The following is a 26652-nucleotide window of genomic DNA, read 5'->3' on the forward strand; positions in this document are numbered from 1 at the left end:
AAACCTGCCAGGATACTGCAAGGAGGACTCCTACAACATGAAGAACTTACCCAGGTGAATGCTGAGGGCACGCCAAGACTAAAATTCTATTATTTAATTCAACACAACATTTCCTTGAACGCATGAACTGCTTCTCTCTGCACTGCTCCTCTCACAAGTATGTTTCCTTTTCCCTAAGACTTGAAATATTTCATGCTCAGTAGGAAATTTGAAAAGCTGGGGGGGAAATTATCTATACCATTGAAGACTACTCAGCAATAAAAAGGAGTGAATTACAGAGACACATACCAACTTGGATGGATCTCAAGGGCGTTATGCTGAGTGGAAAAAGACAATTTCAAAAGGCCACCTACTGTAAGATTCCACTATGTAACATTCTCAAAATGACAAAATTATGGAGATGGAGAACAGATTAGTGGTGGCAAAACTAACCCCAACACCATAACACCCCAGACCGCAAGCCACGTGGCACAGAGCAGTCCTCCTGGGTTCTCTTACCCTCCTGTTCTCCACCCAGGCACCCCTTCCTAATAAAGTCTCTTGCTTTGTCAGCACGTGTGTCTCCTCGGACAATTCATTTCTGAGTGTTAGACAAGAGCCCACTCTCAGGCCCTGGAAGGAGCCCCCCTTCCTGCAACAAAATATCTTAATAATTCACAACACCGTCAGAATTTGATCAGCAGGAAGTGGATAGGAATGTGCTGGGCTTTGGAATCAAAAAGACTCATACCCATCTGAGAGTTCCAGTTCTTTTTATTTATTTATTTATTTATTTATTTATTTTTGGCTGCGTTGGGTGTTAGTTGCTGCGTGCGGGCTTACTCTAGCTGTGGCGAGCAGGGGTACTCTTTGTTGCGGTGTGTGGGCTTCTCATTGCGGTGGCTTCTCTTGTTGAGGAGCACAGGCTCTAGGCGCGCGGGCTTCAGTAGTTGTGGCTGGGCGGGGGGCTCTAGAGCGCAGGCTCAGTAGTTGTGGCTTGCGGGCTTAGTTGCTCCGCGGCATGTGGGATCTTCCCGGACCAGGGCTGGAACCCGTGTCCCATGCATTGGCAGGCAGATTCTTAACCACTGCGCCACCAGGGAAGCCCAGTGTTCCAGTTCTTGAATGTCCACAAATCGCTCCCGTTTTGGAGCCTCTTTAGAACTGGGATATTAATAACTGCTGTACAGCACCGGGGTGAGTACTAAAGGAGAGCGTGTACGAAAAGTGCTTCCACGACGCTCCACACACAGTAGGGGCTCCGCGGTCCACAGCACCGGACCTTCCCACGCCAGGCGCGCAGTAGGCGCGAAAAGACCAATGGGCGGACAAGCCCGGGAACCACGGAAAGGCGCTGAACTTCTGTGCTCCACCGGGTGGGGCGCGTGGCGGGCCACTCCGAGTCTTGGCCTCGCGCGACCCCTGGATGCGGTCGCAGCGGCGCGCACGCGCAGACCGCGGCCAGGCCCCGGAGCGCGCGCCCACCTGGTGACCCTGGAGCGCAGCTGCGCGTGCGCCAAGGGCCTGGCCGGAGCGCGGCTCTAACGGAGGCGGGGCCAAGCGGCCGGGCGAGTCGTCGAGTCAGCCAGCCAGGCTTCGTGAGAGGTCGGCGCCTGCCTTTTTCAGAGAGCAGTTATTAGTGGGTACCCCGGCCGAGGCCACTTTGATGATGCACGAAGAACTCTTATGAGAAAGAGCCTGGCCGAGCCTGGGAGGTCCTTGGGTCTGAGGTAATGGTCGGCACCGGCCTGGTGCTCTGGTGGGGTTGGCGCTTTACTCTGAGGGAGATTTCAGACCCCAGCCCCACTCCACAGCCGCCCCCTGAGGCAGCCTTCGCAGCTCCGGGCCCTTTTGGAAGCCCAGTGCACACAACGCCTGGGCTGTGCCCAGCGCAGGGCCTCGTGGTTGGGGCGGCAGGCCTGGCGCACAGGTCGCAGGCTGTGGAGGTGCGAGGGGGAGCCGGGCGGGCAGGGAGGGAAGCCGGGCAGGCGCCGCGAGCTGAGTCCACATGCCCTTCCACGGGCAAATGAGCAGCGCCGAGGCGAAGATCCCTGTCCGGGGGCTGTTCCTGCCGCCACACCACACCCAGCAGGAATGCTGCCTCTGGCAGAGATCCAGTCTTCTTAGGCCCCCAGCTCCGCTCACCGCACCCTCTTGAAAAAAGAAAAAAAAAAAAAAACTTTAAAAAAACCACCCACAAAAGTGATCGTTCTGTCCATAACCGTCCTCTAACCCAGGCTTAGCAGTTGCCTTGAAAACAAGTCTTGCATCACAACGTGTCTTGTCACATCATGTCTTAATGATTTGAATGAGTTTCTGGCTTTCAGATGCCTGCCTGAATCTGAGTCAGGGCACTCAGATCTCTCTGTTCAGCTACTCAGGTCCTTGAATGTTGGCATCTGGGAAAGGTATACTCGGCCGTACATCTCCGCTGGACTTTTCTGAACTTTAGTTGCTTCATCTGCAGATAGTAAATCTACCACAATAGCCAGCAGTCTACCTAGAGTCTCTCTTGGGATATCTCGTGGGCACCTTAAAATTGAGCATGTCCAAAAATGGACTCAACATCTTCCCCTCAAAAACTTACTTTCTAAGGCTCCTTTTTTTGGGAAGTGGCACTTTTACTTTTTCAATTATTTGTTCAAGCAACTCACAATTATCCTTATCTGTCCTTCTGCCTGACGCCATGAAGTCACCAAATCATGACTAGACATCTTCCAAACCAGTCCACTTCTCTTCATCTCCACTCATCACTAGAGACCATGCTGCTACCAGCCTCTGCCTGGAACCACAGGAGTCTCCTGGCTGATCCTCTGTCATTTGTTCTAGTTCTGGGTTATTTCCCACATTACAGTCAGAGAGATTGTTTCGGTTTTTTGTTTGTTTGTTTTTTAAAACTCACAGACATGTAGTCATGTCATCTCTTTATTATGCCCTACAGTGCAGTCCTGTTTCTCTTAGGATAGACTTTGCAGTCCATAACCTGGCCTGTAAGGAAGGCCCTCATCCCTTCTCTATCTGTATTTTCTCCCTGGATGATCTCATCCATTCCAATAGCTGCAAATACTATCTGAACACTGATAACTCATTTATATTTCTATCCTGATTTCCATTCCTTGCATAGTAGGAGACCACCCCCTGGAAACATCCATTAGGATGTCTAACAGGCCTCTCACACTTAACCAAAACAGAACAGAAAGAGAATGGCAAATCTTTTTCTCCAGAATCCTTCTCCATCTCAGTAAAGTGTGTGTACCATTACCTTCTAATAGCAGAGGCCAAAATCAAGAGCCATCCTTGATTCCCACATCTAGTCCATCAGTCTAAAATATACCCCAAATCTAACTAGTCACTAACTACTAAGACCTCAAAGTCCAAATCAGAAGCATCTTTCTGCTGGACTACTACAAATCGTCCTAACTAGTCTGCCTGCTTCTACTCTTGTACTCTTAACTACAGTTCGTCTTCTTCTTGGCAGTCAGAGTGCTATTTCTAAAGCATAACTCAATTTCACTTCTTTTTATAAAACCCTTAGCATAAAATCTGAACTCTTTACAATGACCTACAGGTCTTATATGATCTAGCTCCTGCCTATCTCTCTGACTTCATTTCTTTCTACTCTGTCTTCATTCTCTGTGATCCAGTCACACTGACCTTTCTGTCCATTAAACCGGGGGTCCCCAACCCCCAGGCCACGGACCGGTAGTGGTCTGTGGCCTGTTAGGAACCGGGCCGCACAGTAGGAGGTGAGCAGCAGGCCTGTGAGCGAAGCTTCATCTGTATTTACAGCCGCTCCCGATAGCTCACATTACCGCCTGAGCTCCGCCTCCTGTCAGCATTATGGTGAGTTATATAATTATTTCATTATATATTACAATGTAATAATAATAGAAATAAAGTGCACAATAAATTTAATGTGCTTGAATCACCCTGAAACCATTCTCCCCCACCCCCCTCCATGGAAAAATTGTCTTCCACAAAACCGGTCCCTGGTGCCAAAAAGGTTTGAGACTGCTGCATTAAACTACCCATCATCACAGGACGTCTGTGCTTGCTGTTTTCTCCTTCTTGGAATGCTTTTCCCCTTGACTTTGTTGTTTCACTTTCCATTAAGGCCTTAATTCAGTTGTGATCTCTTCTGAAAGGGCTTCGCTGGCCACACCAGCTAAAGCAGCCTCCCAGTCACTCTCTACTACAAAACCCTGTTTTATTTTCTTCATAATACCTACAGTACTTCAATTACATTTATTTATTTATATGTTTATTATTGCTCCCCAAACCTCCTGAAATCTAAGCTTTTAAAGACAAGGAGGGCTTCCCTGGTGGCGCAGTGGTTGAGAGTCCGCCTGCCGATGCAAGGGACACGGGTTCGTGCCCCGGTCCGGGAAGATCCCACATGCCGCGGAGTGGCTGGGCCCGTGTGCCATGGCCGCTGAGCCTGTGCGTCCAGAGCCTAAAGACAAGGAAACATGTCTTTCTTGTTACCCACTCTTCTCAGTACTCAGAACAATGCCTGATACATAGTAGGCTCTCAAGTGTGTGCTGACTCGCTGCTTATCTTTGTAGTCTTAGTTCGTAGCACTCTCCTTCTTGCCGACTGTGTTCTGAAGTACTATACTTCTCTCTCTTGAAATTACCACGCTCTCTTTCAACTGAGGACTCTTGTATCTGCTATTTCCTGTACCCACATCAGACCCCACACCCACTCTCCATTTGTGTCTCCCCAACTCATACTCATCCTTCAGATATGAGTCACTTACTTAGAGTTCCCTGACCTCCATTCTAGGTTAGGATTCTCTGTCATGTTCCTATATCATCCTATCCGTTTTTTTTTTTTTTTCTCGGTACGCGGGCCTCTCACTGCTGTGGCCTCTCCCGTCGCGGAGCACAGGCTCCGGACGCGCAGGCTCAGCGGCCGTGGCTCACGGGCCCAGCTGCTCCACGGCACGTGGGATCTTCCCGGACCGGGGCATGAACCCGTGTCCCCTGCATCAACAGGCGGACTCTCAACCACTGCGCCACCAGGGAAGCCCCATCCTATCCTTTTTTGTAGCAGTCATCACACTTAAAATTATTTGTAAGCTCTTTGTAGGCAGTGACCAAGTTCTTATTCTTCTGCACTTTATCTCCAGCACTTAAGTTTCTGGAACATAGGAGGCATGCAGATATTTGTGAACTGAATGAATGAATATTGAGTGAACATAAGATTGAGAGGGTCAAATGAGGTAAAAATTAGGAGAGCAGTTAGCATGGAGTGTAAGTTAGCTGAATCTGCCCTGCCTACTTCAATAGATGTTTTGAATCTTGTGAGATAGGGATAGGAAAGCATTGTATAAACTGAGAGTGCTTTTATAAATATAAGATTTTTTTTCATCAGATCCCTATGGTCTGATGGTCTTTCAAAGTACAAAGCTTTATGTTTCTTAACAATAATGCCTGATTCTGTTATTTTAGAGCTATGCTTAGGTGGTAAAATATAAAGAATTGAGGCTAATATTGAGTCTAGGCTAACTCATAAGGTAACTATATTCTTGGCACCCTTAATTCAGCTGGACTATCTTGCTTTAGCAGTATGTCTGAGTTTTAGTCTTTCCCTTGATGTGTGACCTTGGTCAAATTAGATGATATCCTCAAGTCACGTTGAATATTTTTGTAAACCTAGTGAATACAATTCTTATCTCCCCAGCATCTCACCAGAGTTAGATTGAAGTCAGTAAAACGTTCCAGGTTTCCTGTGTGAAATTTGATCTCTTTATATAAAAAGTAATATAGTTTTTTATTAAGTCAATTTCTTCAGAATCTGCCATTGTTTCATGCCAAGAACAAAGCTATATTTTAGAAGCTTTCTTTTCACACTTTCCTATATCTGTCTTCTGTCATTAAGACCCTTGAGATATGTACATCAAGGACTCAGAGTTTATAGCTCAAAATTGTAAAAGATGTTCCTTTCTCTCTAGCTAAGGATATTCTCTCCACCATTTGCCCTTCTGAAACTACTGATGCTTTTTCATCATTTTTAATCTTCTTTCTTACATTTACTGCTTCAGGGCAATCACCCAGTGGTGTAACCAAAAAATAAAATGTCCCTCATTGCCTGCAATTTTACATCCAAATGCTTTTAGGGTTCCTGGGATTAGTAGGATTTTTAGAGTGCTGCAGTGAATTCAGTGTGATGTGAATGCTAATAGGTTGATCATCATGTAACAAGCCACAACTAATGGGCAGGTGGTGAGATGAGATACCATTCTGTTGCTTTTCTAGAATAAGGAGTACAGTCCTGGACCTACTGGCCAAAGATAGTTTTGCTATTAACTTTTAGGATGGTTAAAATGGAAGTGGAAGAGCCATTTAGGTGTAAAGAGTAACTTAAGAGGTTGACTTAATCTCCTTTCTGGCCTATTGAGTTGTTCACTAAGGCCTTTTGATTTCATTTCAGGGCATCTTCCTACCCCTCTGTTAGAAGATTTAGTTATTCCTCCCCTCCTAAACAAAACAAAACAAAATCTGACACAGTTCCAATTGCAAATATATTTCTGAATAAATGCCAGTGGTGTTTTAAAGATTGTGTCTTACCAGAAAGAGTAGGTAGAAATCTAATGAGAAAGAGAATGTTATCAATAAGCATGGGAGTATCTTGGGTAGTCTTAGATCAGCCTCTTCTTGTCCTGTATCTTAACACTTGGATTTGTTTTGCTTTTAAAAACGCTATTCTTGGGACTTCCCTGGTGGTGCAGTGGTTAAGAATCTGCCTGCCAATTCAGGGAATACGGGTTCGAACCCTGGTCTGAGAAGATCCCACATGCTGTGGAACAACTAAGCCCGTGCGCCACAACTACCGAGCCTATGCTCTAGAGCCCGTGAGCCACAACTACTGAGCCCACGCACCACAACTACTGAAGCCTGCATGCGTAGAGTCCATGCTCTGCAACAAGAGAAGCCACTGCATGAGAAGCCCGTGCACTGCAACGAAGAGTAGCCCCTGCTCGCCGCAACTAGAGAAAGCCCACACGCAGCAACGAAGATGCAACACAACCAAAAATAAATTAAAAATTTTTTTAAAAAGTAATAGAAAATAGTAGCTGCTTATCAATGTGAGAAAATATTGACACATTAAAAAAAGTGCTGGGCTTCCCTGGTGGCACAGTGGTTGAGAGTCCGCCTGCCGATGCAGGGGACACGGGTTCATGCCCCAGTCCGGGAAGATCCCACGTGCCGCAGAGCAGCTGGGCCCGTGAGCCATGGCCACTGAGCCTGTGCCTCCGGAGCCTGTGTTCCGCAACGGGACAGGCCACAACAGTAAGAGGCCCGCGTATCGCAAAAAAAAAAAAAAAAAAAAAAAAAAGTGCTGTTCTTGTGGGATAAGGAGGGTGGGAGGGAGACGCAAGAGGGAGAGGATATGGGGATATACGTATGCATATAGCTGATTCACTTTGTTATACAGCAGAAGCTAACACAACACTGTAAAGCAATTATACTCCAATAAAGATGTTTTAAAAAAAGGCTATTTTTTAAAAATTTAATTTAATTTTTATTTATTTATTTTTGGTTGCATTGGGTGTTCGTTGCTGCGCGTGGGCTTTCTCTAGTTGTGGCGAGCGGGGGCTACTTTTTGTTGTGCGTGGGTTTCTCATTGCGGTGGCTTCTCTTGTTGCGGAGCATGGGCTCTAGGCCCGCGGGCTTCAGTAGTCATGGCACGTGGGCTCAGTAGTTGTGGCTTGCGGGCTCTAGAGCACCGGCTCAGTAGTTGTGGCGCATGGACTTAGTTGCTGCGCGGCATGTGGGATCTTCCAGGAGCAGGGCTTGAACCCGTGTCCCCTGCATTGGCAGGCAGATTCTTAACCACTGCGCCACCAGGGAAGTCCAAAAAGGCTATTCTTTATTGAGTAACCTATGCATGGAGCACTACAATAAGCAATTATACATGCATTATTTCATTAATCATCCTAATCACCCTGCAAGTGAGGAAACTGAGAATAGTTCCTTTTGAAAATAGAGCTTGAAGGCAAACATGTGACTGTAACCCCTGCACCCCAAGATATAACCCTAAGAAGCTTTAATCAGGAAATCTTCCCTTTTGGCTTGATGCCTTTGTACCCAAATTGAGTTTGCCTTGAGTCATCCAGAGTTAGGAGAGTGACCAGGGTTACAGTTTAATAAAATGACCAGTCGATGTGTTATAATGGAAAATGTATGGGCCAAAGGAGTCAACAATCTCAAGGGTGCTAATCCTGGTTCCATACTGAGTTAGTGACCTATAGGAGTCATTTCCTTCTTTGATGAATTCACTTCCTTTTCATCCCCTCTAAAATGAAAGGCACTTCCAACCATAGGCAAGCGTGAATCTCGTTAGGAATATAGATTTTCAGAGAGTCTGGATCTACTTCAGCAAAGGCAGACAGACCTCTGAAACTAGCCAGAGACTTTTGAAGGTAGAAGGAGAAGCTGAGCATCTGTCCTCAAACTCAGTTCTAAAACTTGGGTGTTGGATTCATAGCATCAGTGGGATTTCCCTATTTTTTTGCCCACACTCATTAGTGGTCAGAGAGCCTGACATGTTAGATCTGCTCAGTAAATGTATTTTTATTAAATGCTTATGAAAGCTCTTTTATTCTTTAACACTGTGGAGGGTTTTCCCATCAAATATCACCGGATATATTTAGTGACAGTACTTCTGTATGATCTTCTCCTTCAGCTTCAGTAGTCAATATCATTATCCTCATATCACATTCAGCCTTGCTTCAGGTTCTATGCATTGACCCAGATGTTTCTTTATGTGAGACAAATTACTAAAACCTTAAAAAATCTTTCCCTTTCTAACATAAGTGCCTATGTGTCATTTAAATCTATTACTGGGGATTTTCAAGGAAAGATTCTTAATGGAGATTTGTCAGATTTTGTACTGCTATTAAAGCTAATCAGTTTTCTTCTCTTGAATTTGCTTTTCTAGTAAAGCATTAAGAAACACTTCAAATCTATCAAAATGGCTAATGTTAATATAATAATCCAGAGTTTACGAAGTGCTTTTTACAGCTTTATCTCATTTAATCCTCACAACAATTCCAGGGGTAGGTGTAATCCCCATTTATAGATGTAGAAACTGAGAAATGAAAAGGCTAAGTGATTTGATCAGGGTCTAATGACTGATAAGACACAGAGCTAAGACTCAAGCCTTGGTCCTCCAATTCCAAATCCTGTGTCTTTCCCACTATACCATATTGCCTATAACTTCTCTTCTTTTGTTTTAAAGGCATCATGTTTTATGATCACCTAAAATTGGTTGAGAGTCTAACCCTTCATCTGCAAGATCTCATCAACTTAATGATAGTCCCTGGGACAGTGTCACCATGACTGCAGTACTCATGTTGGAAAATAACCTTGTGAAATCTTTGAACCACTACTACTATGTGGTTGTTTGGGATTGTGCTGTCTAATCTTTATTTTCAAATAGGGTAATTAGTGTGTGGTGTTTGTTTCTGAAGCAGGCAGCCAGCAATTAACAGGAACAGGCCCCAGCTAGAAGAGGGTTGTTTTTACTTCTTTCAGCCATCCAGCTGTGGCACAGCACATGAAGTTTCCTCTCTGGATCGTCATTTCCGGCAAATGTTCTTCATTTCCTTTGCTCTGATGCCCCCAGTCCTCAGTCTGTGGGGAAAGGTGACTGCATTTTTGAAGAACCCTCTGAATAATTAAGGGCTCAATTTTTGTGACAGCACCCTAAGTTTTACCAAGTGGACTCCCCGCTTACTTCGTAAAGTCATCTAGGACCAAAAACACCATCAAATCTGGCATAGGTTCCTGCCATGCCTAGGACATGGGGAATCTGCAAGTTTTTCTCAGGATATGAACGGTATTTCCTCTCTGGTAACTTTGCAGTTGGCACCAACTATTTCTTTTCACTTTTGACTGTAGTTTTAGTCTAAATAGTCTCGGGCTCTGGCTCCAGCCTCCTGTGATTCTAATCCCAAACAGCCAAAATCAGACACTGGGGTATCTCTTTACTGGCAGCCCCAGACTTAAGCTTTGGAAATTGTGGGAAATTTCATTCTTTGGGCACATAGATCTTCTGATTCTACCATACTAGAGTTCTCCCTGCTGAGTAGACATGGAATCAGGGAAATGAAGGAAAGAATAATGAAAATAGTCCTTCATGTGTATATAATATTTTAGTACTTACAAAATAATTTTATATTCATTATCTCATTTTTTTCTTCCTAATAACCCCAGGAAAAGTGATTAAGGCCATCAAGTCTGGATTTACACTGCCTCAGTTTGAATCCCAATTCCAACATTCATAGCCATGGGAAACTTCATCTCTCAGTGCCTCAATTTCCTAATCTATCAAATTTAGACTACTTATTTCATAGGCTTTTTGTGAGGATTAAGTGAGATATATTTATAAGGCACTTAGAATAGGGTATTACAAAAAGTTGTTGTTAGTTGTTGTATAAATAAGTTGTTATTATTGTATAAATATCAACAAGAAAACCAAGGCCAAGAGAAACTAGGTAGGGACAATGGAGCTGAGATTAAAACACAAATTATTATTACTTTGTGCTTGTTGTAGCTACCCCATCTCAGCTGCCTCTGAAATCAATACCTTGCATTGTATATAGGTAGATGTGATCCTAGGAACTCCAGACATTTTACTCTCATTGTTTATTATTTAAACTTCCATATGAAGAGACAGAAAGTACAGGGTTTATTATCTCTACAAATAAAAAGAGGCGTAGAAAAGTCCTAGTGACTTAGGAAATCACAGTGTGCTTGATTCTTACTTCTGAGTACATATCAAATGCTCTCTTGGAGTAGAAGAGACATGCCGTACTTCTTTTTCCATTTCTTCCTCTCCTGAGTTTCCAGCAGAGAGGACCCTAAGTGAGCAGAGATTCTGGAATAGGAAAAGTAAAACTAGTAAGTGCTAGGAGAAGAGTGGGCACTCTTATGGCACAGGGCACTCTCACAAGTGGTGAGGAAGAAGAGTAGTTGAGAGGTAGGGAAGATAAGGCATTCCTTGGCAACACTGGAAAACATTAGTATACATCCTTATTTACTGCATTGGCTGTAGCAGGGAGGTGTGCTAATTCCTAAACTTCATCTAAAATTAATAGCAGAGGTGTTCCCAATTGTGCCTCTTATTGGTGCATCCTTTGTTTCATTATTTGATTTGAGCCCTCTTCACCTTGACATAGGTTCCAAGGAAAGTGGGGGCAAGGGACAAGAACAGATTCAAGAGATATTTGGGAGATAGATTTAATCCTAACAAAAACCCTGTTAGTCATCAGATGTTAGTATCATTAGTCTCATGGAAGAGAAGTAATTTGCACAAGGTCATAAGGTAAACAGCAAAACTTCAACTCAGGTCTTTTGACTTCAAATATAGAGATTGTCCCAGAATATCATGTATCCTCCCCATGCAGGTGGGGAAATGGTCCAGGTAATTAATATCAGAACTGAGCCTGGGACATAGGCAGTGTCACTGAGAATTGGACATTATACTGATGAGGAGATGCTATAGATTAGGCAGGCTCTCTTTCCTGTACATAAGGTACCATATAATTCTCTAATATTTCTATTTTCTTTAGGTTATTGTTTAGAAGCAATGAGTTTAAAACCTTTCACCTACCCATTTCCAGAGACGAGGTTTCTTCATGCAGGACCCAATGTGTATAAATTCAAGATTAGATATGGCAACAGCATCAGGTAATTTTAAAACCAGGAGGGTAGTCTTTGGAAACACAGGTTACTACCTTCCCACAGGTCATTCCTCCTCTGCCTTCACCCAGTCCAGGAGACTGGCTGAAGCAGCGCCTTGTAGGACTCTTTCCCAGGTATTTTGTGTTCTATATATTTATTATTCACATAAGTTTTTAAATTAACAATGGCATACCTTTGGGGCAGTGGTTCTCAAATTTTTTTATCTCAGGACCCCTTTGCACTCTTAAAATTGAGGATCCCAAAGTGTTTTTGATTAAGAGGGTTATACCTGTCAATATTCATCATATAAAATTGAAACAGAAAAACTAAAATACTTATTAATTTTAAAATAATATAACATTTTATTAAAATAACTATATTTTTGAAAAATTAATGAGAAGATTGACATTGTTTATATTCCCAGGACTTACCCCAGGAATGCAAGGATAGTTCAACATACAAAAATCAATCAACATAATACACCACATTATTAGAAAAAAGAGAAAAAAAAACACATGATCATCTGAATTGACACAGAAAAGGCATTTGACCAAATCCAGCACCCTTTCATGATAAAAATACTCAAAGTAGGAATAGAAGGGAACTTCCCCAACATAAAGGCCATATATGAAAAACCCACAGCTAACATCACACTCAGTGGTGAAAAACTTAAACTTTTTCCTTAAGATCGGGAACAAGATAAGGATGCTCACTTTCATCACCTCTACTCAACATAGTACTGGAGTTCTAGCCAGAGAAATTAGTCAAGAAAAAGAAATAAAATGCATACAAATTGGAAAGGAAGAAGTGAAACTTCTCTGTTTGCAGATGACATGGTCTTTTTTTTTTTTTCTTTTTTGGCTGTGCTATGTGGCTTTGCAGGATCTTAGTTCCCTGACTAGAGATTGAACCCACACCCTCAGCAGTGAGAATTCCCTGAGTGGATAGGACTCAGCACTTTCCTGCCAGGGCCAGGTCTAATCCCTGGTCAGGGAACTAAGATCCCACAAGCTGTGCAGCGAGGCCACTTGATTTTGTAACCTGAAGTGTTTCGTTGGTCATTTGGAAAATATTGGTTCACTGGCTTATGCAGATTGTTCAAATGTCAACACATTTCATTATATAATATCAAAAAATCATATTTGCTAATATCACTACCAAACTTGTCAGAAAAATGTCTAAGTATTTGGAAGCTGTCAACCCCACAGTGGTGGATAGAAGTTTTCCAAAATTCAAAATTTTGCTTGAAATCCCAAAATTTATCCTTGACAACAAATACTGTCAGTTGTTTTCCTTAAATTGATAAGCTCACTGTCCATTTTTGAGAAAATGTCTGTCACATTCCCAAGTCTGAATAACAATCATAGTTTATCTGTCAGCTGATCATTCAAGTAAAATATCATGAAAAAGCAAGTGGTTCAGTTTGCAACTTAAACAGTTGTACAGGTGCTTTTGCTCAAGACAACCATCATCTTCTGGTATGCAGCAGAAATGCTTTATGCATACATCCTGTTTTATCACATAATATTAAAAAGACATGTATTCAAGGGTTGAGATTTATAGAATTATTAATTTTTCACTGCTTCCTCTAGGATATTAAATGAAACTGGATTTTTTTCCCTGTGTGGTGGTAAAGATGACTACAACTGCTAGTACAGTTTAGTGCAACTGGCTAGATTTGTGCTAAGGCACCAGCAATTTTGCCCACCATTGATTTTGCACTACAGATTACAAATGTTAACATAGTGAAAAAGGCAAATAACATCTTAATATTATTATGAAACTAGTTTTGCCCTTGGAGACTCCTTGAAAGGATCTTGAGGACCCCTCGAAGTCCACAGACTGCACTTGTACAACTGGTCTAACAAATTATTAACTTTCACAGTGGAAATTTCAGGTCTTGGCGGGTTAATGGAGAAGATATTTTGGTACAGCCTTGTACCAGTTCTCAGACGACACCACCTAGGTGATCACTTCTTCCCTTGAGCACTGGGTCAGCACACACAATTGTTATTTAGTTATGTTTCCTTAGCTCAATGGAAGTTTCATTTGTGCTCTACTAGAGTCTGTTGTCTCCAGAGCTTTCCTTCTTGGCTTACTTATCTCTTGTCTGTTTACCTTCTAGAGGGGAAGAGGTAGAAAACAAGGAAGTCATCGTCCAGGAGCTAGAGGTAGGGAAAGAAGCAGACAACTTCTGGGAATGTTATTCTTTGAACTGAGGATGCGTCCATATTCAGATTTTAGTTACTTCCTGCAAACTGAGTCACAACCTCCACTTGATTACTTGGCTTCTCCCTGCCACATTTCCTCTGCAAAGAAACTTTACTGTTTTTTCAGGGAAATTAGAGCCTATACTCTTCCACAATTCTCCTAGTTGAAGTGTCAGCACCTTTGAGGCTAAGAGTTATTTTGTTTCCACTAGAGTTCCCAGCCATGGGCAGCTCTCTTTTGTGGCAGCTGGCATAGAGAAAGTTTCCGGAGGACTGCAGCCTTCCAGGGCTCTGGGAAACCTCACCATCCCAACCACTGCCCGGTACTTGACGTTCAGGAAACTCAACTGTAAATACACAGACAAGGCTGCTGTGTCTTCATTTTAATTGGAAACATTTGCAATTGCTTTATTCCCACTTCATTTTCATTCCTTTGCTACCCAGCTCCTCTAGCTTTAGATTGTCCCACAAGAAGAAGACAGAGAAGGTGGGCAAATTCGCAGATTGGTGAAAGCATTGGAAAAGAAATTAGAGTTCTGGGGGATGGCCCTGGATTCCAGTCCTGGCTGAACCACTAATTAGCTGTGTGAGCCTTCGCAAATCATTTATCTCTCTGGGTCTTAATTGCCTCATTCATAAAATGAGAGTATTAAACTAACGTATTCTCTTCTAACTTCACAACCGAGTGATCTATGATTGTTGTGATTTATGAAGACATATGTTGCCACATTTCAAAGAATTTGAATATAATTACATACACAAACATAAAACTCTGTGAAACCAAAGTCTTAAAGGTACCTGTGGCTCTTCAGCTGTGTGTTGTAAGATACATTAGGATCTTTGAGGACTTTAGAGGCATCATTATAAATAACAATTATTTTAATATAGGACCATGACAGTTTTCTGCTTATTTTAATTATGAGTAGAGCAGAATTTATTTCACTTTGCTTCACTTAATATGGGCAGAGAAAAGCTCAAGGCGGCGTAGTAGAGTGGAGAGAGCTTAGACTTTAGAGCCGGTGAAACCTGTATTTGAACTCTAGTTCTGCCTTCACAGTGTGACTTTGGGAAATTTGTCTTCCTTCTCTGAGTCTGTTTCCTTACCTGTCAGTGAGATTGATAAATAATACCAGTTTTCAAGGTTGTGGTGAGGATTAGAAATAGATGTATGCAATGCCTGCCACACAGTAGTTCAACTAAGAGTAGCTAGAGAGCACTTATGTCCATTTATAATCATATTTAAAGTTTTTGAAATGCTTTTGTTTGTTTGTTTGTTTTGCGGTACAGGGGACTCTCACTGTTGTGGCCTCTCCCGTTGCAGAGCACAGGCTCCGGATGCGCAGGCTCAGCGCCCATGGCTCATGGGCCCAGCCGCTCCGTGGCATGTGGAATCCTCCCGGACCGGGGCACGAACCCGTGTCCCCTGCATCGGCAGGTGGACTCTCAACCACTGCGCCACCAGGGAAGCCCCTGAAGTGCTTTTTATATGCTCTTTTTCTCACTCTCATTAGTTCTGAAGCAGATGTTATCATTCTTTTTCACTCATTTCGAAAACATTTATTGATAGGCAGTTTAGTCTAATGGTTAGGAGTGTAAGCTCTGGAGCCCCACTGCCTGGGTTCATATCTTAACTCCATCATTACTACCTGTGTAGCCTTCCATAAGTCATTTTACCTCTTTGTCTTAGTTTCCTTATGGGTAAAAGGGGGATAATAGAAGTGTTTATCTTATAGGGTTTTATGAGTGTTAAATTCATTAATATGTATAAAACCAAAAATATTTGCCATAGTGATTACTCAATAAATACTAGCTATTAAAATTATAAGCTAGATACTATGCTAATAGAGATCATACAAAGATGAACATGACACAGTTTCCGTTTTCTGTGAGCCCAAATATGAGGAAAATGAGGCTTAGAGAGATGAAATGACAAAACTGAGACTGAGGGCTTCCCTGGTGGTGCAGTGGTTGAGAGTCCGCCTGCCGATGCAGGGGACACAGGTTCGTGCCCTGGTCTGGGAGGATCCCACATGTTGTGGAGCGGCTGGGCCCGTGAGCCATGGCCGCTGAGCCTGAGCATCCGGAGCCTGTGCTCCACAACGGGAGAGGCCACAACAGTGAGAGGCCCGTGTACCGCAAAAAAAAAAGACAAAAAAACAAAAAAACAAAAACTGAGACTGAAATTCAGATTTTTTTCCCATAGAAATTTAGTAGTCTTTTCATGATACCAATTGTTTAATTAGTGTATACTAATAAGCATAGGTTAATTAGAGACTAATCAATTCAGATTTAAAGAGAGAAGAAAAGATTTGATTTAAGCAAAAGCAAAATAAGTATATGTAAATAAATACCAGTATTATTCACTAATCCAGTATATATTTGTTGAGGACCTGTTATGCTTCATCCACTAATGGTAGACACCATAGAAGGGATGCTAAGATAAATCAGGTGTATATTTTACTTCAAGAAGATTTCTCAGTAAGGAAAATAAAAATATGTACATGGAGGGAATTCCCTGGCAGTCCAGTGGTTAGGACTCAGCCCTTTCACTGCCAGGGCCAGGGTTCACTCCCTAATCAAGGAACTAAGGTCCTGCAAGCCACGGGGCATGACAGAAAAAAAAAAAAAAAAAAAGAAGTACATGGAATATAGTAAAGGCCCAAGGCTACGTACTGTGAAATTTGAGACTAATAGTTAATAAAACTCAAGAAATCAGGGAAAACTTTCTGGAGGAGATGGCTTTTGAACTGTATCATAAAAGGATAGGTCGAATTTGGTCATATACTGATGGGTTGAAAGGGTATTTCAGGCAAGAGCATAGAAATAGAGAAGCAGAAGGCATATTCAGGGAACAGCAAATAGTTCAACTTTAAAAGTGTATAGAGTATGTGAAGAGCAGTGATAAGGATAAATTGATAGATTGGCTGAGATTAGACAGTATTAAAGTCATTTCAAATTTTTTTTTCAGGATTCTATTCGTGTGGTCTTGGGAAACCTGGATAATCTGCAGCCGTTTGCTACAGAACACTTCAATGTATTTCCCTGTATCCTTTCTTTACTGGGTGGAAATGAACTACAGTTCACACTGTAGATTCAAATGGAAGCAGCAAACCCATAGGCAGTTTGGAGGGTAGGTCAGGGAAACCAGAGGGAGTCTTTTCCCTAAAATAGTACTCAGGGATTCGTACTGGCTTCTTTCCTCACTCCTTAGCACATTTCCCAGATAAAAGCAAATGGGAGAGAGTGTCCCATCTGAAATTCAAACACGGAGAGGTTGCCTTGGTCCCTTATCCATTTGTTTTCACTCTGTACGTGGAGAAGAAATGGCTTCATGAAAACCTGTCAGCTGGTAAGTAGAATGATAGAAGTGTAGGTGGTGGAGAAGAAAAAAGGGAAGGTTGAACATCCATGGGTTAGCAGTGCAAGCTGAATATGGTGAAACAGTCAGCCAGATTGGATGCCAACACTGACATTGCAGAAGTCAGGAGCATGTGCTCCAAACTAGACTGCCTGCTTCAAATCTTGGTGGCTTTGCCACTTAATAGCTCTGTGACCTTAGATAAATTACTCAGTCTTTCTATGCCACCTTTGTGAAATGGTGAAAAATAATAATAGTACCTATCTCATTGAGTTGTTAAAAAGATTAAATGTATAAATACTGGAAGGTGGAAAGTACAGTGTGACTTAGAATAATCACTCAATGAAAAACACTTATTATATAAATAATTCCTCCATTTTAGAGTATTTAATGACTTTCACCTTAGTAGTATCTTAAAGGTATCTCCCAATTTTTAATCTCTGGGGGCCACTGCTATTTTTACAAATAGAGGGATAAGGAGACACCTGCCAGTTTGATTTGAAAAAAGGTACAAAGGCCTTACCTCAAAATATCTCCTCAATTCATTTGTCACTGCTGCTGAAAGTTCCACTTTTTTTCTTTCATAATAGGGATCATCCCCTTTTAAGTGACATATAGTTAGAATATAGTACGAATCAAATTATTTTTAGCTTGTAGATGACAGTAGTTCTAAAATAAGGGAGGAAGGGCTTCCCTGGTGGCGCAGTGGTTGAGAGTCCGCCTGCCAATGCAGGGGACATGGGTTCGTGCCCAGGTCCAGGAAGATCCCACATGCCACGGAGCAGCTGGGTCCGTGAGCCATGGCCGCTGAGCCTGCGTGTCCGGAGCCTGTGCTCCGCAACGGGAGAGGCCACAACAGTGAGAGGCCCGCGTACCGCAAAAATAAATAAATAAATAAATAAAATAAAATAAAATAAGGGAGGAAGAAAGTTTGAGGACACAGTATTTGTAGGAAAAGTGGTACTGGGCGGTAGGGAAGAGGGCACGCACCAAAGTTTTGTCTAGGACCAGTTCTAAGACGTCAGTGATAGTCAGAAAGTCTTGATCCATTATGACATTCAAATTTTCTGTTGCAGGAGAACCAAAAAACAGCAGTCCTCTTGGGTTGGTAAGTTTGCCTTTTCTGTAAGAAATGAAAATTGCCTTTATTGCCTTCTGTTGTCCCAAAAGTCCTGCTCTTGTCTCGTCTTTTATGCCCCTTTGTTGTTGCCCAAGTCCAATCAGAATTGTATACGTGAGACATTCTTTTTCCCCTTGGCTAGATTTCTGAGACTATGTCTATCCTTACTTGCAAAGCTGGTGTTAATAGTTGCCTTTGGCAATTTAAAGATGGGGAGTTCTCTTCACTGTGCCCTCATGTGAGCAACTCTGGAAAAGGAAGAGTCACAGGAAATGTGGTTCCTCTGTAAAGGTCCTGGCAGAGAGGAAAGCAGAAGGAGCCATGATGAGGAAACGAAAACACGCAGAAGTGCCCAGCTCCCCAACCAGGCCAGGGCTGGACAGGTCAGTGGTTTTGGCAGAGGGGCTAAATCCTGCATCCTAGTTAGGCTTTGCCAGCTGTTGCTGCTAGTTGATCTTGTCCTTGGGCGTGTCACTCTCTGTCTCAGGGCTTCATTCATACCTGCCTATTCTAGTGGGTGGACTAAGAGAAGGAAGCAAGTTGATGTTTGCAGTGTAATTGGACCACGGTCCCTTCCTCAGCAAAGTAGAATTCTTCTGTTCATCAAGATGAAGACTGAGGGAATTCCCTAGCAGTCCAGTGATTAAGACTGAACTTCCACTGCAGGGGACACGGGTTCGATCCCTGGTTGGGGAGCTAAGATCCCACAAGCCACCTGGCACAGCCAGAAAAAAAAGATGAAGACTGAGAGGAAATGTAAACATATCTGTACAATTGAATCCAACAAATATTCATTGAGTACTTACTATGGTCGTACTATAGGAAAACACAAAAGGCACAAGATATGAAGTCCCAAAATATTATCCAAGAACATAGAGAAACCCTCTTTTGAGGGTTTCTCAAAAGAGTGAGAGTGAATAAAATATAATCTTATTTTACCCAGTTAGCAGTAAGCTTTTGGAACTCTACCTTAAGAGGTAGTACAGGCTGAAACATAAACGTCCGCAACAGGATATGCATCAATTACTGGGTGAGGTGCTGCGAATTAGGGAGAGTGTTGAGCACAACTGTTAACATGTTGAAGTTGCTGTTGTAGAGGCTACTTATTTTCTTCTTTTGATTCTCTGTCAGGGACAGAATGAGTCAGTAAGACAATTCAGTTGTTCACGTTAGCACCCAGAGAGGGATGCTGGAATAATCCAAGGTGTGGTTTGCTCCCAGCCCAAAGTGCTTTCAGCCCAGGTTCACAAAAAGCAGCTGTTCTTTTCCTGGTACTGTGTGGGCCCCAAGACATACAGGAGCAGTGAGGGTAGACCATGAAGGAGCTGACCCCTACACCCTCCAAATGCACACATCAGTGAAGAGTTAGGAAATTCCCTTCCCAGCCAGGTGGGATGTGAGGGTACTTGGAGGTATGAAGCTTTGGTCAGTTCCATTCGACTGAATTATCCATGGAGATGAGGCCTCACATCTTCCCTTTCTCTGTGTTTTGATGTACAACCAAGTATTTCAAAATCTGATACCTGCTGTCAATCAGATTTTCCCTTTCTCAACCCCTAGATCCCAAAATGTCTCAAATTGTGATTCTACTGTGAATTAAAGCAGCACCCAAAGACAGTTTGGCCACACGATTTATTCTGCAGGCCAGGAGTGGCATAAAAATAGCCAACCTGCTGAAATATTCATTTGGGCCACATTTGCTTGAATGTGGTGATGTTGCTGCTGCCAGTAACACTTCCTGGGCTTTCTTCTCCCACCTCAGGCCCAAGAAGGGGACTTCCAGCCAAGGGCTCAGCAAAAAGAAGGCCCCTATGGAAACCAGGAGGGTAAGCACCAAAATGGAGACTTCCAGACTCTTGGCTATTTCTGCTCAATTACAAGTCAGGATTCCTGTTACCAGCACATCTTGATCCTTAGTACAGACTGAATTCAACTGGACTCATTCTCACGTTTCACCATCTGCAGAACAACTTTCAACCATTCCACCCTCACCACAGCCTGTCCTAAATGTAGCTGCATAATACACACATTGATGAATCCTTTTGTTAAAAGGTCTTCTCTTAGCTTAAAAAGCTGCTTTCTTATACTCTGCAGTTGAAAAAGAAAATAGATCTGTTGAATTGAGGTAGGATCCAGTTTAGAATTTTTTTTAGAAAACTTTTTGCCTTCATCTGCACTAGACTCTGAGTTGGAGAACATCTAGTTTTTTGGTTTTGTTTTTTTTTGAAATTTTGAATTTTATTTTATTTACTTTTTATACAGCAGGTTCTTATTAGTTATCTATTTTATACATATTAGTGTATATATGCCAATCCCAATCTCCCAGTTCATCCCACCAACCCCCCACCACCACTTTCCCCCCTTGATGTCCATACGTTTGTTCTCTACATCTGTGTCTCTGTTTCTGCCCAGCAAACCAGTTCATCTGTATGGGAACATCTAGTTTTTACAGACAAAATAGGTATATATCAGCACAGGATACTGGTAAGAGAAAACTTCATTTAGAGCAGTGATGGTCCGGCCCTAATAATATTTCATTTCATTTTGTGAGGTCTGCTCTCCATTTAGATATTCATACATCTGCTACTCCTCCATTTCAGGACTCCTTTTCCATAGTAGTCTCTAAACTAGTGCCCTTTTTCTTGAAATAGCTGTTATTTGTGACTTTTCTTACTTCTCTGCCATCGCTCCAAAGCAGCTCTGACCTTAGGTATCCAAACATTCCCAACTCACCTCCCTCACCTTCTCAGGATCTATAACATGATCAGTTATCGAACAAACATTTACATATGCATTCATTCCACAAACACTTATTGAGTGACTCCTATGTGCCAAGTACTAGAGCTATCACACACACTCTCCCCGAAAAATGCCAAAAGTGTAAAGCTGGGTAGACATTACTGATAAATGTGCTACGTGCAGGAATAAAGGAAGCACAGGGTACAAAGGGACCCCAAAGGAGAACCTCATTCAGACCAAGTGGTGTGAAAGAGAGTTCCCAGAGTAGCTCAGAGTAGCTCAAAGAACTAAGGCTAAGAGGAAAGAGTACAGTGCTTTTGGTGACTGGAAGCCAATGCACCTGGCGCTTAGAGTACAGTGCTGAGAAATGTCACTGGAGAGGTCAGCACGGGCTGGATCCTAAAAGGCTTTAAAGCCACCTTTAAGATCACAGGAATTCCCTAAAACATGTTAAAGTAGAAAAGTGAAGTGATTTTCATTTCTAAACAATTCTGTCTCCTGTTGACAAGGCATTGTGTTAGGTGCTGGGATGCACCCAAACATATAAAACCTAGTTTTTTTCCAGGAGCTTAGCATTTAGTTGGAGTAGAGTGAACCCTTAAAGATGAAGACCTCTGCCTCTGTGGGCGGGGGCAGGGTACAGAGCCCGGTTGTGCCCATGGCCAGCTGGCCCATGGAGTGATTTAAAGCAGATGGTTTCCCTCTTCTATACTCTCATCCTTTAGAGAGGGAAGAAGAAGAAATTAGAAAGTACAAGAAGAGTACATGAAGCTCTGGAGAACAAAGACACTTTATACAACCAAGATAATTACTATTAAAGGAACATTTCCCTCACTCTCTACCCTTTGTACCTTCCTATTCTTAGCTTGACACATCATCTCCCTTAAGAACCCACAGTTTCTTACTCAACATAATTACCTTTTCAACCTGATACTGGATTTAGAAAAAACTCTGAGCAAAAAAAAAAAAAAAAGGAACATGTTTATTGATTTTGACTCAAAGCCCAAGCAGTCTCCATCGTAGACCCTGTTTCCAGAGAGCAGACTTCTCCTAAATTAAAGTGATCACAGGGACTCTTAGTGTAAGTCACCTGAGCTGGAAGAATTAAATTTACTCCTATGGTCCAATGCCTACTATCTTCTCTTCCCTTTGGGGGAAGTTAAGGTGTAGAAACACAGTCAGTGTGGATTGTGCACGTCTGTACACATAGTGAGCCTGTGCAGGGAAAGCTTAGAAGAACACAGCCTGTACCTGAGTAAGGCCTCTGTTCATAAGAGGTGTTTTGAGGAGAATGGGACGGAAGGACAGACTCATTCCCTTTGTTACTTTAGCTCCCAGATCTAGAGATCCAGACTTTAAAAAGATAAAAAATGCGAGAGGGCCTCCCTGGTGGCGCAGTGGTTGAGAGTCCGCCTGCCGATGCAGGGGATACGGGTTCGTGCCCCGGTCTGGGAGGATCCCATATGCCGCGGAGCGGCTGGGCCCGTGAGCCATGGCCGCTGGGCCTGCGCGTCCGGAGCCTGCGCTCCGCAACGGGGGGGGCCACAGCAGTGAGAGGCCCGCATACCACAAAAAAAAAAAAAAAAAAATGCGAGAGAGCAGATGAATGGACCAGAAGTGAAACGGACTGCCATGCACGTAGCTTTCTTTTCAAGCCTCTGCTTGAACTGCACTTCTAAGCAGATCTGACCCTGAACATGCAGCGGACAACCCTGCATCATGTTTTCAGGGTATTATGTGTTGTTGGATGTCCTAGATGGTACCCTCAGTCTTAATTCAGGCTATAATGGTTTTCCTCTCTTAACAGCATTTGCCTGAGGAAACCTCTATCAAGATTTCAGGAGAGCACAAAGGCTGCCTTATGAGGGAAATTTCCCCTGGTTCAGAGGTAGGCTATACCTCTGCCCCAGGGCCTTTGCCCTTCTGGTCCCCACTACCAACCTTAGTAGATGCTTCCATTAGGGCCAATGCAGCAGTATTTAAACCCCAAACCATAGTTTCCATACCTTACCATAGTAAGTTGGTGAGAATCATTCCCTCAAGATAGAAATCAATCTGGGCCCTCTAAGTTTCATCTCCACCCTGTCTGGACGAGGTAAGAGGTAGTCTTCTTCCTCCCCAGAGTTACCTTTCACTTTTATAGGAGTATGATTTAGGTGGCTGCCTATGTGGTCTGGGATTTGAGGGGTTTGTGGAATAGCTTAACAGAAATGTCAGCTTATGCTTAGGATGGGGGATCTGTCCTAACTTTCCTGGGATTGCTGTGCCTCTGCCTCCTAGATACACCCTTGCTATAGAATTCTTCACCAGCGGGACTTCCCTGGAGGTCTAGTGGTTGAGAACCTGTGCTTCCACTTCAGCGGGCATGGGTTCAGTCCCTCGTTGGGGAACTAAGATCCCGCATGCCGCGTGGCGTGGCAAAAGCAAAAAGAGAGAGAGAGAATTCTTCACCAGCAAAATGGCTCAAGGAACTCCCCAGCACTGCTGGGCAGTCAAGCCCTCAGGCTGTGCCTGGGTGAGGGAAGTGGCCAGTTGGCAGAGATTCTCAAAGAAAATATATCAACCATGTTTCTGGCTACCAGGGTGTCTCCTAGTATATTATAGGCTTGGAACCAGGTTGTAGGATGTCCCCTTCGAAGTACAAAGGAAGGTCTGTCTATAGAGCAGTAGACAGAAATAATAAGATTGCTTATGCCGTAGTCATGTTTCTGCTGCCCTGGCTCTAGCCATGTTGATCATATTTACATGTTAACGGCAATGTGCCCTTGTACATCATGTCCCTTTCTGGAATTCCCTGCTCTCTCTGACCCCTTGATGCCATCCACCAAGGCCCCATTTAAATCACACTTTCCCTGTGAAGTCTTCCTTGACTAACCACTACCCACTCTATTCATGTCCTCCTCAGTAACCACGACACTCTATATAGACTGATGGAGTAGTCTTATCACACTGACTTATAATATTTAGTTTATACGTCAGTTTTACCACATAGATTATACTTTTCTCCAAGGTAAAGTAAAGGTCCTCCTGATTTCTGAAACCTCAATATTCTGTCCTTGGCAATAGTTGGCACTCAGAAACATGGAATGATAAGGTATACCCAGCTTGGTTTGTTCTTGGCTCTTAGATGTTATGATTTTAGAGAGACAGTGTTTGGGAAGCCGATATGAGAAAAGGACAGTCCTATAGAAGGAAAAATAGAACCTGCCTGGGCAGTCAGAAGGCAGGCCCCAGCCCTGATGTGGTATCACCTTACCAGCAAATAGCATTCAGACCCCCAAGCTGTAAAGGAGTAAAGTTTAAGACTTTTATTGGTCTTTTTATCAGAACAGAGAAAGAAAAACCCAGCAGGAATGGCAGGAGACCCCAGCATTTGATATCACTGATGTTCAGGACCAGGGTAAGTTCTGGGAAATTCATATGTAGTCTCCTCTGATAATCATCCTGTCCTCTTTAGTCGTCTGATGAGCAGAGCAGCACAGAGCTCTGAGTCTGGACACGCTCAGTGGGTGATGTGCCTCGCTCCCGTGGAGGTGCTTGTTGGCTGTCCTCCAGTCTGGGGGCAGGCTCTTGAGTAAGAGAAGCCCCCGCAGTTCCCAGAAGGAGTGAAGGAAGCAACGCATGTCCTTCTTGTGCTTCTGATAGCGAAACTGATGCTCCCAGTTTCAGAACATTTCCATATTGTGTGATAAGTTTTACAGAAAAGTTGGGAGGGGTATGTTTCACTTTTCTATCCTAGAGAACAATCTCTGGGAAGCTGTCTCTCCTCCTCTTCCCTTTGGGGCACTAGTGTTAATATTGAAGGTGCAGGTGGATGCTTGGCAAGGTCTGGGAATGCATGTTGAGGTATCGCCCTTTCAACTTGCTGATCTTTCACTCAGCATGAGGATCCGGTATGGATGCAGTTATCACAGATGCAGTCCTGTGAGCAAGTGAGTTCTTCAGTAAGTTGTCATTCCATGCGTAGACACACCAGCCATGGTAGGTGTCTAGGATTTGAGCAGTGTAAAAATCTCAGGGGCAGGGCTTCCCTGGTGGTGCAGTGGTTAAGAGTCCGCCTGCCAATGTAGGGGACACGGGTTCAAGCCCTGGTCCAGGAAGATCCCACATGCCACAGAGCACCTAAGCCCGTGGGCTACAACTACTAAGCCTGCGCTCTAGGGCCCGCGAGCCACAACTACTGAAGCCCACGAGCCTAGAGCCCGTGTTCCGCAACAAGAGAAGCATGCACACCGCAACTGGAGAAAAGCCCACGCAGCAACGAAGACCCAACGCAGCCAAAAATAAATAAATAAATTTATTAAAAAAAAAAAAATCTCAGGGTCCTGACTTTGAAAATACTCCAAGGTCAGAATAGCACCTTACTGAGCTGAGATGAAATTGGGAAGGTCAGAACCAGCAAGTCACCTGGCTTCGAATAATCCTGGTTTGAGGCTGCCCTGGGCTCATGCTCGGTGTCCTGCCTTCTCCTGCTCACCAAAAAGTAGCTGAGGACTGACACCTTTTCCCTGCCTGAGTGTTTTCCTTGCAGATTCTAAGTTGGGGGGCAGCCGAGCAGGGGAGATTATCCCACCGTTGCAGCAAAACGATCCACCTCCTCCTGAAGGACGCACGGAGCTGGGAACCAGTGGCTTCTTTGGGTTTCTAAGGTAGGATAGACTTCTCTCCTGCCATGAAACTGAGACCCAGGGCAGTCTAGCTCCAGAGCCTGCCCCACTGAGTCTCTCAGGGAAATTAGAATACAAAAGAAAGCAGATTACCTGCATAATCTCTATTTTGTGCGGGGATAAATGATGGAAATGAAGTGAGCATTAGGGCCCTAACTGTGAATTTAACAAAGACTGTGTCTTGTTCATTTTTACACAGTCTACCTCACCCCAATGTGCCCAGCATTGGACCTGATTCCACAAATGCTGCTTGGACAGAAACTATTCTGATCGTGCTTGGGTTATTCAGATGACTTCGTTACCAAAATTTTTCCATTCTCCTCTCTGAATCTAGGCTGTCTTCAGAGTCCTTTTTGCAGAGTACAGTTAGCAAATCCCTTTATCTATCTAGAGCTCAGCCATACCATTGCAATTGTTCTTCTTTATTTCCACCTCCCGAGTATACTCTAACTTGGGTACCTTTTCAAATGCTGTTTCAGACTTGAATTTCCATTCAGTGGTCTCAGAGCAAAAACGCCCTAGCTAATAATGGAGCCCTAATGGGACCTGGGAGAAGGGAAGTGGACCTCTAGAGTCTCAACCTGCTCTGCTCTTCTTCCTGCAGCTCTCTCTTCCCGTTTCGGTATTTCTTCAGAAGGAGCAGCCAGTGAGCCTCCTAAATGCAGCTGGGGGAAGAGCTTTATCTCTTGCAGCGACTCCTCCCACTCCACTCCCTGCTTATGACATTCCAGTCCTGGGGAGTGAGAGCCCCAAACTCCCTGAGTCCTCTTGTGGGTTTGTCCTTTACAATGGAATGTCCTTCCCCAATTTAAAACACTAAGAATATAACTTTCTAAAATGCTCTAGTCTGAGAATTTTACTGCCCTATGAGCCAGTTAGGTCTTC

At 43.5% G+C, this 26652-nt stretch overlaps 1 protein-coding gene across 2 annotated transcripts; it reads left to right on the forward strand.

Moving 5' to 3' along the window:
• Positions 1-11578: 11578 nt before the first annotated feature.
• MAJIN (membrane anchored junction protein) lies at positions 11579-26417 on the forward strand. Of its 2 annotated transcripts, XM_060105321.1 has the most exons (10): positions 11579-11679; positions 13799-13844; positions 16852-16927; positions 17095-17232; positions 18318-18349; positions 18653-18744; positions 20124-20187; positions 24428-24500; positions 25632-25749; positions 26372-26417. In XM_060105321.1, the coding sequence occupies exons 1-10, from the start codon at positions 11579-11581 to the stop codon at positions 26415-26417; spliced, it is 786 nt and encodes a 261-aa protein (XP_059961304.1). The 2 variants fall into 2 exon arrangements, with proteins under 2 accessions (XP_059961304.1, XP_059961305.1); XM_060105322.1 differs by lacking the exons at positions 20124-20187; positions 26372-26417 and having other exon boundaries at positions 17107-17232; positions 25632-25748.
• Positions 26418-26652: the final 235 nt, after the last annotated feature.

Source organism: Mesoplodon densirostris, chromosome 7 (genome assembly GCF_025265405.1).
Source record: "Mesoplodon densirostris isolate mMesDen1 chromosome 7, mMesDen1 primary haplotype, whole genome shotgun sequence".
Classification (NCBI taxonomy): Eukaryota; Metazoa; Chordata; class Mammalia; order Artiodactyla; family Ziphiidae; genus Mesoplodon; species Mesoplodon densirostris.

Excerpts from the sequence above, each read along its gene's own strand:
- MAJIN (XM_060105321.1), top strand. The coding sequence starts at position 11,579 with ATGAGTTTAAAACCTTTCACCTACCCATTTCCAGAGACGAGGTTTCTT. Across the intron at positions 20,188-24,427 it reads CCCCTATGGAAACCAGGAGG|AACAGAGAAAGAAAAACCCA; the intron begins GTAAGCACCAAA and ends TCTTTTTATCAG. Across the intron at positions 25,750-26,371 it reads GGCTTCTTTGGGTTTCTAAG|CTCTCTCTTCCCGTTTCGGT; the intron begins GTAGGATAGACT and ends TTCTTCCTGCAG.